At 38.3% G+C, this 17703-nt stretch overlaps 1 protein-coding gene across 1 annotated transcript in view; it reads left to right on the top strand.

Moving 5' to 3' along the window:
- Positions 1-17703, top strand: part of LOC104525595 (dedicator of cytokinesis protein 4) — a gene marked incomplete at both ends in the record, with an annotated part of 81507 nt that overhangs the window by 12537 nt on the left and 51267 nt on the right. The window contains one exon of the mRNA XM_010168794.1: positions 4507-4632. Within this exon, the coding sequence (XP_010167096.1) occupies positions 4507-4632 (126 nt within the window). The remainder of the gene's footprint in view (positions 1-4506; positions 4633-17703) is intronic.

The raw sequence follows: 17703 nt of genomic DNA, 5'->3' as shown, positions 1-17703 counted from the left end.
TGCTCCCAATTTTTTCTAAAGCTGATAGTTATATTTTCTAGTGCATAAAATGAGATGAGAAAGAATGGATGTTGACATACATCATCAGAGTGGAATAAATTAAATAAAACTAAAGGATATTACCTTTGTTATATGACAGAAAAGGTATTTGTGTTTCCATAGGATAAATATTAATGAATTAACTTTCTGCCTGCATATAAAAAAATAATATTTGGGTATTCTTTTGATTGCGTTCCTTTTCCTTGAGTGTCTTCTCCATATTTCCCAGATTGGCTGCTGGCCAAATTCTTTGGAAGCCTGCTCCACCTTGACCCTGTCTCTTCACTATCTGGTGATTAAACCTTCCTTTCTAGGAGCAGTAGCATTTCCTATCCACCTCTTCCTTTCTTCTCCATAGATATAGCTTTAATCACTTGTAAATTGAGTTCAGTGGCTTACTGGCCATTATGGTATGTGAAATTCTGTTTACTTTTTGGTGGGAAGGTGCTGTCTTTCAACTAGTTGGTTCCTCTTCATTCCACTTTGTTTTGCAGTGTACTTGAGGGAGTCGCTCTTCACTTCAATTGAATGTACAACCTTCTGAAAATCTGAATGGTCCTGTGATGTGTCAGTATGTTTTAAATTATGTTGTTTAACTCAAATTTATAGTCAGGTAACTTGATTTATAATAAAGATACAAACTTTAGTCCCTTGTAAAATGTGAATTATTCCATCTTTTTAAGTTTTCTCTTCCCCATGACTTTTATTTCAAATGCATGGTTCCTCAGTCATTATAAGTGTCTAGTTTCTCTGGCTAGTGCATCGTATTTTTATAGACTCATAAATATGGGATTGCTGTGGCTTGTAACTGGCTGCAGGCTTTGTGTTTAGCTGACAACACAGTCCTCATTACCTACCTGGCTTTGGCTGGACTTGTCTTAGCCTGCTTGGAGATTCATTCTGACTTATAAAAGCATTTATCTAATGACAAAATAATCAATTATATCTACTTTATTGTAGCTCTTGCTTAGCTTTGTACAATTGTGTGGTATAACCTAACCCACTTTAGTATATATGTTTTGTATTTAATAGGTACTTATAACATGTAGTTACTCTGTGTAGAGTTAGCTTTCTATAGCCCTAGACTAAAATGGAATGTAGAAAAGACATGTGACCATTAGTGAGGCCTCAAAAGTACTGGCATGGAATGATACTAGAGGCCCCAGACCTATGAAAGTGGCCAATTACTAGTCAACAAATAGTGTGACCTTGAGAGTAGAATAAAACCAGTTTTTGGTCTTTAGACCAAAGAACAGATACGTGGCATGTATAAAACACATCATATACGATGAATGAAAATGTAATGCGGACTTGCAGATCAGTGAAGAAATAACAAGGTGTAAAGCACATTAACAAATATAAAAATTACTCTGAGAGGAACCTAGAGGGAGAGAGGCGCAACATCCTTGTTGTTCCTCCTCATGGCGAAGGACTTGGGATAGTGATAACTTGGTCACCATACAGCACCTTCCCAGGCTTAAACCATTGCCCTGAAGATCCCTGAGGGGCAGTGGAAGGCTAAGCAAGGGGTAGATACTGGAAAGATTGTGTGTATTGATGCCATTTTAACAGTATTTTGTTTGGAGTGTGTTAGTGTCTGTGTAAATGGACTAATAATAACTCTGATTAAACAGTTAGTTCATTAGGACTGAAAAAAAGTTCTTGGCTTTTCATATACAGTGTGTTCCTTTTGCCCGTCACCAGATCCTGAATGTAACAAATCAGTGGGAATTCAAGCCACCTATTCTGCAACTTGCATGTCACACCTCAGTGACAGTATGCATCTTCTGATTTTAGGTCCTTAATGCAGAGGAGCCTCATTTCCTTGCAAAATTAGTGAAGCTTTGAGAGAGCAATTGGAGCACTTAAGTGGGGATTGCTGCCTTTTCATTGATTATATGAAGTCCTTATGCTCCTAACTTAAACATTTTTACCATATTTATCAGATCATCTGCTTCTTGTCAATTCCCTTTTCAATTGGCAAATGGATCCTCAGTGACAAGATTATTAACTTGAAACCTTGTTTTTTGGAGATTCTTTAGACTTCCCTGTGCATCTTTCCTGTGTTTCCATCCTTGTTCAGTTTCCCTCTTTCCTAATGTATAACATTTTAAAGTAACTTTGCTGTCTTTAGTCCAGTGTTCTTTATTATTCTGAAGAGTTAGGGATGCAAACCATTTATATTCCAAATAGGTGTTTAAACTATAGGTGAAGTGACTAAACCATGTTTTAAGTGTGTTCACTGAGAGAATTTCTTGATGCTTTTGGTTATAAAAAGGTGACTTTTCATTTTCTAAGAATGAATGCCGTGAAATTCAGAGCTCTGATACCTTTCTTGCCTTCCATGAGCAAGTATGTCAAATCCTTGACAGGCAGCTTATTTCTCAAGTTAAAACTATTTTGCCATTGATGAGGTTTTTTGACTCTTATCTCAGTTTTTAGTTAAATAAGATCCTTCAAGGAAATCTGTATGCAAAGAAAAAACTATAGCACTAATTGGATTTGAGGTCTTCAACTTATTGTTTAGAAAACACAATAAATTTACTCAACACCAGGCGATGTACAATATCTGATGAATGCTCTTGTGGATGATGTGATCTGGAGCAATGGCGAATGTTTTTTTAGGTTTCCAAGGAAACAGTGCAATAGGGGCATGAATATCCATATGTATGTATAACAATTTCTTAAAATATAAAAGAAACAAGACTGGAGGTGGGCTAAATACCTATATTTCTAAGTGAGCTATACCCAGCCTAGCTCTTCCCAGCCAGCAACGGAAAACTTTGCACCTGTTCTAACAGTCTGAATTTTGCGTATATGACTTCTTACCAACCTCCTGTACCATCAGCTGGCCACAGTGGTGTTTGTTTTCTCATCTACACCAATAATAATTCCTAAAATACTTCCTAAAAGTTAATTGGGTAACCACAGAACAAATTCCCATTACCAAAATAATTAAATATCCATAGCATTAAATACAGTCCTTAAAATAGACTTCACTGAATATTTTTTCTTTTAATATTTATTTATGTACTCAGTTGGAGATGTGTAGGTGAGCTGTTTTTCACAAGAGAATGGAAGTCTGGTCAGAGTATCACTTCCTCTGGAGTTGCCCAAATAATAAAATGTAAGTGTAGTTTAGAGGAAGAAGATAAAATTTGTCATGCTAATTAGATCTCTGATCTCTTTAGTGCAATAGCCTGGTCTGGCAGTACTTAGGACAGTTTCCAAGCTCTGATTTAAGAACCATCAAACTTCAAGTAAATTTATTCGGTTAAATAGTAACATGGTTGCAGGGGTAATTTCTTCCAAAGCCCAAAGGACTGATGACCTTGTTTTTTAGTCTGTGTGTACATGTTATTTACTTAAGCTTAATCTAAAGTTAATTATGACTCTTCTGAGTTGTCTGTTTATCTCCAGTTGTTCAGTGCACATGCAGAGTTTGCTCTTAGCTTCTCCTTGATCTGTATGTTGACACGTGGTATGCTGTAGTAATGTTGAAGGTCAGGGAAGATTAATTTTTACAAGCTATATCACCCTGACACTTGCCTTGGTGATTATATTTGAGATAACTGAAAGGCATGCCTGTTATTTTTGTTCATCTCAGCTGTAATCATCGAATCATAGAATGGTTTGAGCTGGAAAGGACCTTTAAAGATTATGTAGTTCAACCCCCAGTAATGAAGTATACTGTTTGTGACTTATTTGTATACTGTAGATGTAGTAGATGAAGTTATTCCTTGGTTCTAGAGGAATAAATACTGGAAAATTATTATATGGACACCCTTGCATTTTGCATGTCTTCTAACAAACATAGGAAAGAGCGTGATTTATTAAATCCAATGATTACTGAAAAAAAAAAGTAATTTCAGCCATTATAAAATTGTTGTGTCTAAGTAAGACAAATTGATTATGCTATATTGGTTTATTAGAGTTTCTTCAGATTAATAACTTGTATAACATTGTTTCAGGTTAAGTGATGCGTTGTAACAAGACTTCCATATGTCTCCCATAGATAGGGAACGTTGTGTTTGCACCTTTTCTTGCATACCAATGAAGGCAGCATTGTGTTGAAGGAAGTAAAAAATTGAGATGATAGCAAAAATTACTGATTGACACTTCTCTAGATTGACATTCCTCTAATTCTTTTTCCAGTTAAGGCCTCAGTCCATCCCTATGGAGATAATTTTGATCCATTGTGTCATCATAGTTCAGTTACACATCAGTAATAATTTGCTAAGGCTTTTTCATGGGTAGTTGTTTTCAAGTATTTATTGATTTATGGATGTTGATACTCTTCCCAAATACATGAAAAATTTGAAGTGACTTGGCTTGGTATTACTGAACTCCCTCTGAATTTTCTGAGTTCTCAGGAATGCATACACACCTCCAAGTATATACAGTTTTTAAGAAGTGATGGCCATAATCTGAATGTCTTATTTTTCCTTGTTTTATCTTCTTTTTCAGGTCTGGCAGTTTCTCTTCAATTGCTTCATGGAGACATAGAACAAATTAGGAGAGAGTATACATCGATGTTTACCCATGGAGTATCCATAACAAGGAAACTAGGTTTTTCCAATATTATCATGCCTGGTAAGTTAAAAAGAAAATAAGAGAAGATGCTCAATAAGCAGCAGAAGAAAGAATGAATGAGAAATTACTTAGTTTTCAGCTGCTTTCCAAGTCAGTACTGTATTCCAAAACTACTTAAACTTTTCCAGAGACTTTTATGTTAGTATTTTTCAGATAGTTAGAAGAAAACTGTGTCCCAGTGGCCCCATTGCATTATACATTGTTTAGTTACTATGTCAATGTCAAAATGGTGTACAGCCATAGCAGCCTTTTTTTGAGAGATGGAACCACACTTTATAGACGTGAAGATGACTGAATGTAAGACTGCTGAGCTCTATGCAGAGAAAGAGACAACCAGCAGAACATTGTGTTCTTAAGAGCTGGTAGCTTTCTAAATAAGGATTCACAGAATTTCACTGGATTCTGGTTTCACCAGATTTATGTCCCAGATACTGCAAATAAAGATACTGGAAACTGATAATAATAGGGATGTAGATACTTTATTTTTATTATATTGTATGACAAAATATGCAAATACTTAAACAGATGCTAAGGAAGGTAGGAAGAATGTGTTAATATGAGTGTGAAGCAGCAAATACAGGAAGAAGATTACAGTAACATTTATATTACTGAAATTAAATTTTTTAAAAACTTTAATGGGTTGCTGGGAATTATAAGGCAAATGTTTCTTTAAAGGTAAAGCACACTTGCAAGCAGACTACTTTGGCATGATTATGTTGTTGTGGTGTTGCTGAGAAATGTTGCAGGGAGGAGCTCACATGTTTAGATTCAGCTGAGTCCACACACATTGCCTTGACTCACTCAAATGTAAATCATCCTCATGACTTGCAGATTTTTAATAGAGACTAGCTTCTTACCAAGATTCATCTTTGCATTCCTGTGTACCTAAATCAGAAGTAAACTAAGGTTCTGAGGCAAGAATAAGATCCAATACTTCACTAATCAAGGAGGTCTTAAATAGGCATTTAAAATTCAGTAATGAGATTCAGCTTTAGCTATGGGCATGTATTTCTCTTGAACTTCTGCCTGAAACTTGACAACTGAGAGTTCACTCTTGTATTCTTACTGCCAATTAAACATCTGTCCTTCTGCATCCTTGATCAGTACTGCTAATCACTTAAACCATGCACAGAACACAAGTTAATACAACAGTTTTAGCATTATTATGAAAATGCTCTGCTGCTGTGACTGCAATATTTCGAACAATAAAATGCGAAAGTTAGGGGCCATTTAATTTTAAGGTGGATTATATATGTATGTTTAATGGAAACATTCAATTGAAATCTTATGGCTTATTAGGTAGGATTTATTTGTTGTATTACTGTTGGATTTGTAATTTTGAATAAAATTAGTATTGTAGATAATATAGCTGCTATCAGTGGAAGCAGTTTTACAGAGCACACTACCATTCAGAAACCTTTCTCCATTTATCTGTGATTTAATGACCTACTCTGTGTTATCAAATTTTTTAAAGTTCTATAAATAGCTCTTTTATACCCTTATGTTCCAGTTGTGAGATAATGTGGTGTACTAAATGGTGAAAAACATGTTAGAGCAGAGTACTGTGTAATCAGCTGCTGAAGGAGTTTCTCAACTCAATTTCAAAGAATTATATGAGCTCAATTTGTCCCTTTTTTAGTTAAAAACATAATATATGGGTTCTGGTGTGCTTCTTTCTCAGTCCAAGAGTATGCATACCTCAGTTTAGCAAATGTACCACCTTTCTCCTTTGTTTACTGGCATAGAAGAGATTTCTCCAAAAAAGAAATAATCGTCTCACTCTTGCAAAGACGAGTTCCAAGGGCTAACCAGAGCAGTATGCCCTAGGCACTGAAATGCCCACAGGAACCTAGACTTTGAAATGCTTTTTTCTTTTAAAGCTTCCCTTTCATTTTGTTTCTCTTCTAATTTTTTTTTTTTTTCAAAGATAAATTAGAGAATTTCATCTTTTGCCACTGGAAATGGTCATTAATTAGATCTTGTTTCATATTTTTGTTGAAAGTAAGTATGTTGCTGTGGCTAATTAGCACTTAGGTTAGGGTTCTGAACCAGAATCTCTTGAATTATTCAGTAAGAAATACTTCATGCTGCTAAACTACAGTATCTCTTTTATAAATGCCATATTTTAAGCCTCTCTTCTATTCTGGTGTATTTAAACTCTCTCTGACCTTAATATTTTGTTTCATCAATCCTTTTCTCTTTGGAGGTTTTGCTGTTAAAAGTAACTAGGATCAGCATACATGCCAAACCAGAATTTAGTTGACAATAATAATGCATATTTTTATAGAGCAATGTTTTTTATGTCACTGGAGCCTGACAGGGTGAAGCCACAGAATGCTCTTTCCAGGACCTGTGGAATTTTTTAATGAAGAAATCCAAGTATTTTAGCAAATTAAGTAGATGGCTAGGAAAAAGTATATATGATTCAAAAAAGCTGTGAAATAAGTAACTCACTTTATTCTAGCTGACAGAAGAAGGACAAGCTGTGAAAGCGTCACCTTGTGCGTCTAATCAGCATGTGTTTTCTAGGTTTAACAGGGATTTAAGGGCAGACTCTCTGCAACTGCTAGTAAACGCCTTTCCAGCATCTTAGTGTGGCAGTCTGCAGATGCACAAGCCAGTATTCTCAGAAGGCTTTGCACAGCATTGAAGGACAAATGTGCTTACACCCCAAATTTCTATATTTACCATTTCTTGAAAGGACAGGCAACCACATCATTACTTAGAATATAAAATTTAGTGTTTAATATTTACAAGCATACTATACTTTTTGAGTAGTTAGATTAATATACATAATAGGTGATTGTGTGTGGAAGCCCTTTTGTATTTTTCTATACATTCTTTTACCAGCTTTTTTGCTCTTTTACAGAATCTGTTTCCAAATTTGACTTGCAGCATCTGTATCGTTGCATAACTTAGGTTATGCTCATGTGTTCTAGCACATATCCATGTACATATTCTTTCACATATTTGTGGAAGATACCTAATTCCATAAAGAAGCTTGACCATTAGTGTGTGATGTCCAGGGTTTTCAGAGTTGGAATAATTGACCAGACATAGGGTTTAACTTTGCAATGAACTCTTCCCCTTGCCCCTGCTCCAGCTTGGGCTTATCCACAGACTGCAGTCCCTTAGGGGTGTACCTGCTTCCAGTGCAGTCTTATCTATGAGGCACAGTCTCTCCAGGCTTATACATGCTGTGGCATATACTTATCCACAGCCACAGTCACTTTGAGGTGCACCTGTTCAGTGTGGCCTTTTCCATGGGCTGCAATGCCTTCGGAGATATACTTGCTTGAGCATGGCCTTATGCGTAGCTGCAGTCCATCCAGGGATGTACCTGCTCTGTTTTGGGCCTATCCATGGCCATACACTTTGAGGTGCTTCAACATGCACAGCCACTGATGCTTCAAGGTGCACCTGCTGCAGTGTGGGCTTATCCACATACACAGATGCTTCAAGGTCTACCTTCTCCTCTATGGACTTATCCTGCAGAGGTATCCCTGTTGCAGCACAGACATAACCACAGCCACAGACACTTTGGGGCATCTCAATCCTGCATGGACTCATCCAGAGGTCATAGTCCCTCTGACTTGAGGTTACAGTGGAGTTCCAGTCCAGCAGCACAGAAACAGCAGTGGTGCCCTGGCCATCTGCCAGCCCAGGTGCATCTCCTGTGCTGTTATCAAAATGTTCCCAGGCACAGCAGAGTAAGCTGATAAGCAAGATGCAGCAAGAGGCAAAAGCAAAAAGCAACCACTAACAAGCACTAGATGTTAATACACAGTAAGGCAAGAAAGCCCCCTGGCAAGCACAGGAGGCTGCTAATTAATAGCTAAACAGCAATAATAGCTATATATTCAATCTATAACATTCCAACCAAATCTGTCGTTATCTTAAAACCTTCAAGCCCCACATTGGGCACATTTGTCTTCCTGAGTAACCATTATGTGTGATGGAGCCCTGCCTTCCTGGAGATGGCTGAGAGAAGTAGCGAATGAATTCCTTGGTTTTCTTTGCTTGAGCGCATTACTTTTGCTTTACTTATTAAACTTTTTTTATCTCAACCCATGAGTTTTCTTTCTTTTATTCTTCTGTTTCTCTCCCCCATTCCACTGTGAGGTGAGTGAGCAAGCAACTGCGTGGTGCTTAGTTGCCAACTGAGGTTAAACCATGACAGATATACTGTTCTTAATAGTGCTAAGTCTATTTCTGGTAGCAGTTGTCTTGACTGCTTGGTACATTCAAAGACAAAATTTGTTCGGCATGAGACACTAGCGCATAAACTAACCTAACCTCTTTCTATTGAATGCTTTTTTCTCTCTAAGTAATTCAGTTATGTCCAACCCTTACTTCCTGGAACTATACCTACAAACATAGTCTATGCAGCTTTGTCTATAATATCAAAGGTACTTACTGTTTAAAACAACTATAGATACAATTTTGAAAGTCTCTGTATCTTATAGAGGACAGCAGCTTGCCTCCAGATGTCTTAGTCTATAAAATGTACTGCAGTGTATAAACAATTGGCCTTTTGGCTGACATCTCAACAGATTTTCATAGATGGATATCAGTTAGCTATAGACAACCTTTTTCAGCTTATTATCTGAACTGGTGGCATGACCATTGCTGAGATCTGACTGCCCCTTGCTCTGAGTTAAGATTAGAGTTTGTTTCTTTCTGTCCATCCAAATTATTAAACTCTTGTGATATTAGAAAAGGTTAAAGAGTTGAGAAGTCAGTACAATGGTATTACATTAACCGTTGTTTTCCTTGTACATAAGTTTAGAGGGTCTATAATGCTGGTATCTATAGCAGAACTAGTCAGTCCTGACTGCAAAGTTGTTGGCTTGTAATCCTTCACTCTGAATTTTTGGTTCTCTTCTAATCTTGTGATAGAATTTTTCAAATAATGTAGCTAAAGACTCTACTTGAAGCTGCAGTATTAATGTCTGTAATGGAATTTTCATACTGTGGTGGTTTGGGTGGATTCACCCTTTTGCTTGCAGCTTGCAGCCAAACACAGCCTGCTCTATCACCCTCCCCCCCCTCACCCAGGGAGTAGGGGAGAGAATTGGAAAGAAGGGCAAGGAAACTTGCTATTTACTAATTAAAATAAAATGATAATGATAACAACAGTGATAACAGACTATACAAATGAGTGATACACAGTGCTCACCGCTCGCTGACCAATGCCCAGCCTGTGCCAGCTAACGATCCCGCAGCTGAGACAGTCCCGAAACCCCAGAAGAGCGAGCCCGAGCGATCCCCGAGAGAATACCCCCGTCTTCCGGTCAGCCCTGGTTAATATACTGACATGACATGATATGATATGGAATATTTCATTGGCACAACCAGATGCCAGGTTTGGGCTTTGCTATTCACTGCTTCTCCTACCCAGTCCTAATGCAGCTGTGAACAGCCAAACATGGTGGCCTTGAGCTCCAGCAGCAACTAATAACACCAGTACTGTTATCAACATTCTTCTCATAATAAGTCTGAACTGACACACTGAAACTAAAATGCAGCTATTCTAATTACTAAAAAGAAAAGTAACTCTATCCTAGCAAAACCAGGACACATACTTTCAGATTTATTTGTCGAACTATAAAAGCCACATTTTATTTCTCAATATTTTGTTGGGTTTTTTAAAATAATTTCTGCTCATTCAGCAGAGAGGAGGAACTGCCCAGGATGTTGCAGTGCCTTTAAGTTTCCTACATTAAGCTTTCATATGCTTAATTTAAGAAAAATAACTTAGGTTTTTAACCATCACATCTGCATTGCTTTGCATTTGTCAGCTTTTAACTTGGTTAGATGTCCAGTTTAATCTCATCACAATCCTTCTTTGAAAGCTACTGAATATACTTATTACTCCTTCATCTGAATTATTATTAAAGTCTTTTCTTCTTTTAATGTGCAAGCACATGCTTTCCAGTCTTTCTTACTTTCTATTTTCAGAAGCTTTTAAAATGAACCTAGAAGTAGAATCTTTGTCTTTTTGTACAAATGATCTCACAAAATGCTATCCTTGTGATAACATACATTTTTCAATTATGTGATTTTTTAAATAGAAGCATATTTCCTCTTTTAAAGCTTAAAATGAGAGTCTGGGGAGCAAAAATGTAGAGAAAGCTATGGAATGTGTTCTTTTCATCATGGTAAGTGTTTGTATCTGTCAATGACCTTGGGCTTAGTAAAGAGCTGTTGATTGTAGGAAAAGAAAGGCATGGCTAACACACTTAAGCGTTTCTCTCCCTTGAGCAGTGGTGTGAATTTTTCTGATCATCTTCATCCTGTATGGAGTAAAACCAGCCTAAATTTAACACCTGCAACTGTTTACTCTTCTGATTTCCAAGAATCCAGAAATAGGTATTTTTAATTACTGAACGTAATATTGCCTGGATATATTGGTTACACAAAATGTGTTAAGCAATATTGTGGAGTAAAGACACCCTGAATTCTGACCTTTCATGAAACTGTAATATTCTGTGGGGAATATCTTCTGCTTTCCAAATCCTATTTTAATACTTTTTTAAAGTTTAGATCCTATCTACCAAAGGAATATTATCCTTTCTACAAGTCATCAGAGAAAACGGAGATACTGCTGACTACATACTTGGTTAGGCAAGCACAAGGAAGTTCTGTATTGTTTTCTTTCTCCTTCCCATCTCCTGTTTTATTTTCTTGGTTCTTTAGGAACTGAAGGTAAAAGTTCAGATAACTTCCTTGATTTAAAGCCTCTGGAAGTGGAGAATGGGAAAAGGGTCTTCTGCAGTTTGTAGTATTTGGAAGAGTAAGCTGGCTTTCTTTTAAGCATAGAATAAGTAGTAGTGATGCATGGGAAGCGTATACAAGGAAAGTTATGGCTTTGAAGTCTTTATTTAATAAATCAGGTAAGGAGTAGTATTCATTACTGCAAACTAACAAGTGAATACTTTTGCTCTTTAAAAATAAATGGTCTTTCAAAATTGTGTTGGAAATATTTTCTTTGTAGTTATACAAAGTCAACAGGTCAAAGTCTTCTGTTCAAAAATCTTGTAAATCTTTTATTCCCCACTTGTTCAAAGCAACTTGTTTTATATCTCTTTGTTAAAAGAAAGAGCAAAAAAAAAAAACCAACAAAAAAACCCCAGTCACAGACCAATTGGGTCTTATGTGGTAGATCTATGATCCATTTGAAATCTGAAAGTGTTACAGTTTGAGAATCTCTTGTAAAGGGCATCGCATTTGCTTATTCAGCTGTATTCTGATGAAAACAGGGCTTTTCTTAGGGCTTGTTGAGAATTTCTGTTCAAAAGCTGAAAAGGTATATAATGTTCTGTTGAAAAAGGAAAGTAGGGTAACTAAGAAAAAGAATCTGTTTATTCATCTTTGCCTTTGTTTTAAATTCCAAAGCTTACTTAATCCAATAGTAAAAAGGCGATGATGTTACCAAAGTCACCAGTGCTCCCGAAATTCTAACATATGCAGAGTTGTTTTAATGTTTGCCTTATATAAACAAGAATATCACTGATAATATTAAAACTTGCTAGCGGGAGATATAAAATAGAAATGGCCTTATTTCTTTTTGCCCGTCCCCTGTCATATACTTAAATGCAGACACACACCCTGCCCCAAACAGGTTTTTGTCAAGTATCTCCCAGAGGATCCCAATCTCAGACCTTTTCTTCTTATGTATATGTCTGAGAGCAAAGTACTCCATTTTCTCATCCTCGAGTTGTGCAAATATTACTCATAAATAGTAATTAGTGTGAGTCTATGCTAAAGATTCATACAAATGGCAAAGTTCTTAATTACCACAATAATTGCCATAGTCATTGCCACAGACAAGGCCTTACTATATGGGGAGAAATCACTGAACAGACGGCTGATTAGTGGTTGTCACTGTCTTTAAATCTGACACGTTTACTGGCAGCTTCAAGCATGACATTGATACTTGCCCTGTTTCTTAAAAGTGTTGAATACATTCACTGATAAGCAGACAGCTACTCTTTTGCCATCTTCTACAATGCAAACCAAAAAAATTTTCAATAAAGGGATTTTGTATCCTCCATTGATTAAATTCTTTGTGAAATGCAGTACGCTTGTATCTTCCTGAGCTGATCTACTTGAGCTGATCTGCCCTTCTCTCGGATAACATCCTTCTGTACTGTGATTTTCACATATTATGCTAGATTGTTTAATGTTAATTTTTACAATTTCTTTTCTTTAATTACATACAACTCTCGATCATGAGTAAGAAATCAGGAAAGAAAGGCGAGAGGCCAGCATGGCTGAGTCATGACCTGCTGTTTCAAACTACAGGGCAAGAAGGAAATACACAGGCAGTGGAAGCAGGAACAGCTATCCTGGGAAGAGTATAGGGACAGTGCCCGGTTGTGTAGGGATGGGGTCAGGAAGGCCAAGGCCAGCTGCAGCTGAACGTGGCAAGGAAGGCAAAGAATAGTAAAGACAGCTTCTAGAGGTATGTCAGCCAGAGAGGGAAGGTCAAAGAAAAGGTACTCCTCCCCCTGCAAGACTGGCAAACTGGTAACAATGGATGAGGAGAAGGCTGAGGTACTCAATGACTTTTTTGCCTCTGCCTTCACTGGCAACCTCTCTTCCCACACCTCTGGAGTGGATGGACCACAAGGCAAGGACTGGGGGAGCAAAGTCCCTCCCACTGTAAGGGAAGATCAGGTTTGAGACCACCTGAGGAACCTGAACATATCAGGTCTATGGGACCTGACAAGATGCATCCCAAAGTCCTGAGGGAATTGGCTGATGTAGTTGCCAAGCTACTCTCCATGATATTTGAAAAGTCATGGCAGTCAGGTGAAGGCCCGGGTGACTGGAAAAAGGGAAACATTGCACCCATTTCTAAAAAGGGTAGAAAGGAGGCTCCTGGGAAATACTGACCAGTCAGCCTCACCTCTGTACCCAGGAAAATCACAGAACAGATCCTCCTAGAAGCTATGCTAAGGCACATAGAGGACAGGGAGGTGATTCAAAACACCTGGCATAGCTTCACCAAGGACAAGTCCTGCCTGACCAACCTAGTGGCCTCCTATGATGGAGTCACGACATCAGAGGACAAGGGAAGGCCTTTGACATGGTCCTCTATCCTTCCCTCTAAATTGGAGAGGGATACAGATCTGATGGGTGGTCTGTTTGGTGGATAAGGAAGAGGCTGGATGATCGCAGCCAGAGGATAGCAGTCAACAGCTCAATGTCCAGGTAAAGACTAGTAACAAATGCTATCTCTCAGGGGTCAGTACTGGGACCAGTACTGTTTAATATCTTCATCAATGACATAGCAGGATTGAGTGCACCCTGAGCAAGTTTGCTGACAATACCAAGCTGTGGTGTGTGGTTGACACACCTGAGGGATGGGATGCCATCCAGAAGGACCTGGACAAGCTCGAGAAGTGGGCCTATGTGAACCTCATGCTCCTGGGTCAGGGCAACCCCCAGTATCAATACAGGCTGGGGGATGAAGGCATTGAGAGCAGCCCTGTGGAGAAGGACTTGGGGGTACTGGTGGATGAAAAGCTGGATGTCAGCCAGCAATATGTGCTCGCAGCCCAGAAGGCCAATTGTATCCTGGGCTACATAGAAAGAAGTGTTGCTGCAGGTCAAGGGAGGGGATTCTGCTACTCTACTCTGCGCTGGTGAGACCTCACCTGGCGTACTGCATCCGGCTCTGGGGTCCTCAGTACAAGAAAGACATGGACCTGTTGGAGTGGGTCCAGAGGAGGGCCACAAAAATGATCAGAGGGATAGAGGACCTCTCCTATGCAGAAAGGCTGAGAGAGTTGAGTTGTTCAGCCTGCAGAAGAGAAGGCTCTGGGGGGATCTTATTGCTGCCTTTCAGTACTTCCAGGGGGCCTGTAAGAAAGGTGAGGACACACTTTTTAGCCGTGCCTGTAGCAATAGGGCAAGGGGTAATGGTTTTAAGCTAAAAGAGGGGAGATTCAGACTACACATAGGGAAGAAATTTTTTACAATGAGGGTGGCGAAACACTGGAACAGGTTGTCCGGAGAGGTGGTAGAAGCCCCAGTCCTGCAACCATGCAAGGTCAGATTGGATGGGGCTCTGAGCAACCTGATCTAGTTGAAGATAACCCTGTTTATTGCAAGGGGGTTGGACTAGAAGACCTTTAAAGTTCCCTTCCAACCCAAACCATTCTATGAATTCATCAAAGTTCAACTGCCAGAAAAGTATTAGCAAGAGTTTAGTATTGCTATAGTATCCCAGGACTTCATCTCTTTCACCTGTCACCAAAGTGTATGTATTAATAAACACATATATTTTGATAGTTAAAGTGTTTACAACCTTCAGGTTGTGACTGCTGCAAATATGATTCAGTTGCAGTGTAACTTGTTGAAATCTAGGTTATGTACTGATGGTCAGTGCCGCATTGCCCAGATACAGGGCCACCTACTTTTTAATTGATATCTTCTGTCTTGTTTCTTGTGTTTCTGTAAACTGCTGCTTCTTATCATAACTCTAGCTGTTCCAGTTCTAAGTTTCCTGGGCTAAAAAGGGAGTGGAAGATTTCCTGCCCTTGTCTTTTATCTTCCAGATTTGCTTGTTATTGTTAGTACATCAGCATGGAGAGTAACATCATAGAACATCTAGCTGATAAAAGGCATAGCATCGGTTAACTTGAAGGGTAGGAGGCAAGCTGGGCTAAGGGTCCCTAGCCCTTTTCTCAAGTTAAAATCACCTTCTACATGTTTTTTTGTTTGTTTGTTTGGGTTTTTTTTGTTGTTGTTTTTTTTTTTTTAAATCCTCCCATGGACAGGAGCTATGCAGCTCTTGTCCCATTCTACAAAGTATTCTAAGCAGCTTTTCTCTAAAACATTTTGCACACATAAGATTTACATCCTAGATAATACCTTTTTATCTATGCCACATCCAGAGACTTTCAGTCCCTACAACTGAAATTGTTTTAAGAACTGTTCAGGTCATTTTTTCGGGCATAAAACAAAGCAAATCCTTAGCTTGTATTTTACAGAGATATAAGTGAACAAGAACTTACTAAACAAAGTAGGTTTTTTGGTTCTTTTCAAGTCATGGTTCTAAAGGACCCATAATTCTAAGCAACACTTTCAAAAAATCAGTTCCTAACAAAAGCTCCTAGAGAGTTCTGCGTAATTATTTTTAAATTAGTGGCTGCTGTCAGGACAGTTTAAATTTGCACAATGAAAGCTATAACTGTCAGAGATGCTATCTTGTTCAAATACAATCGTGCTGTGTTTTGTTACAGTACTAAATAATCAAATTGGAATTTATTTCACTAGAAAATTTTTCGAGGATTGCTGGCAAACTAAGCTCTTTTTAATTTCTAACAGCAGCAGCCACCTTTAATCTTTGACAGCTGTCTTCAGCCTGAAAACCTTGTTCCATATTAATATGCCACAAGAAATTCTACAGTTCTAAATGCAATATGAGAAAAGTGTTATTGTTATAGTATCTGTGTTGCAATTGTAATTCACAGCTTCTTCGGTGTAAGTTTAAAAATAGTTTTGTGAAGAAGGCTCATTACTTTGACACTTAGGTTAGGTACAAATGTTTCAAGGAAAAGAAAAAACAAACAATACATTCATACAAATATTCTCCTGATGCTTGTCCTGATGTCACCTTCTCCTTACTAGTGATTATCTGTGTGGCTTCTGTCACCTGAGGTTCAGTGGGAGCATTTAAGGGTCTGTGAGCTGGAGACAGCTTGCATATAGGTCCCGCAGCTGGGAGTACATCCTGTGGGCAGAAGCAGACCAGTGCTTGTACACAGGTCCTGAATAGTAATGATGCAGCCTCCTGTCTATGACAGAAAGGGAGCCTGCAGACCCATTCCATAATAAAACCGAACAGTGGAGATAATAGGACCCCTGAGCATGCGTTGTCACCTCCAACCTGCAAATTACTCCTAGCTCTTTTCTCTTTACTGGTTATTTAAAATTTGTGTTTTATAGTTGTCAGGTTCGGGAAGGCTGACTTGCATTAGCTAAACATGCCCTCTAGCAGTCTGTCTTGCAGTTGTTTTGCAATTTTAGTTGGCCTTTCCTTCTGCACCTTGTAATTGCCTCTTTCATGTGGTTGATAATGATCAGATCTCTGTCCTCTCTTCCCATTCAGCCCTTGAACACTTCATTGCTAGTTGGATTGAAGTCATGAAGCTTCTTTTGTCTCTTCTTAGGTCAGAAACCTTGAGCTGTAATGTGCCTGGTTAGCACCTACATCTGGGGCAAGAAGGGTTTGGAGTTTTTCCTCTCTCAGCTTATAAATAGTGCTTTCAAGATATTTTTGCCAAGATATTTCAAAGCTGAAATGTATTGCCAGGACCATATGAAGAGGCAGGTACTCCTAATGCTGTGCTGTACACTTTTTGATTTAGTAACCCAGATATTTCAGTTCAGCACCTTTCACCCGCAATTAAATTCACTTACCAGAGTAAATGTCCGGGCAGAATGTGCACTGAACACTTGTGCTGCATGGGAAAGTTAAGGCTCTATAATTATCCACATCACTGTAGCTTTTTTTTTTTTTTAAATTCTATGTAACTTCCATTTCCATCTAAGTCTAGCCCTCAATTCATAGTAGAAGCTCTTATAGGAGTGCTTCACTCTGTAGCTTTTAATATTTAAAAATCTGGTTTTGTTTAGCCAAATAGGTGAAATAATAGGATGCTAAGTACTGCCCAAGTGTTGAGGTTAATGGGTCACTTCTGTGATAAGAATAGAATATATTGATACTGTTTTTCAACCTGTTGCATTATTGTCTGAAGTAAGAACAACTTCCCTAGGTACGCTCTTTGGTCTTCACAGTTTTTCCATTTGTTCCAAGAAACAGCTTATTACTTCCTACTCTCACAGAGACCAACAGCAGCCTTTCTTTTTTTGTGCTTTGTGGTTTGTCATCTCACATCCAATGTGCAACAACCTTCTGCCTTACCTATGGTTGGTTGTAACATGTTAACCTAACTTTTTTTTGAGATAGTAGCTAGAAAGTAGCTGTGCCAAGATAAGCAGCTTTTTAAGCAGTGAAGTGATTCAGACAACACAGAAAGGCAACACATGACTTTC

The sequence above is a fragment of the Antrostomus carolinensis genome, unplaced genomic scaffold, assembly GCF_000700745.2.
Source record: "Antrostomus carolinensis isolate BGI_N321 unplaced genomic scaffold, ASM70074v2 scaffold615, whole genome shotgun sequence".
Taxonomy (NCBI): Eukaryota; Metazoa; Chordata; class Aves; order Caprimulgiformes; family Caprimulgidae; genus Antrostomus; species Antrostomus carolinensis.
Note: the sequence above shows the minus strand (reverse complement) of the source record. Positions and strands in the feature narration are given on the sequence as shown.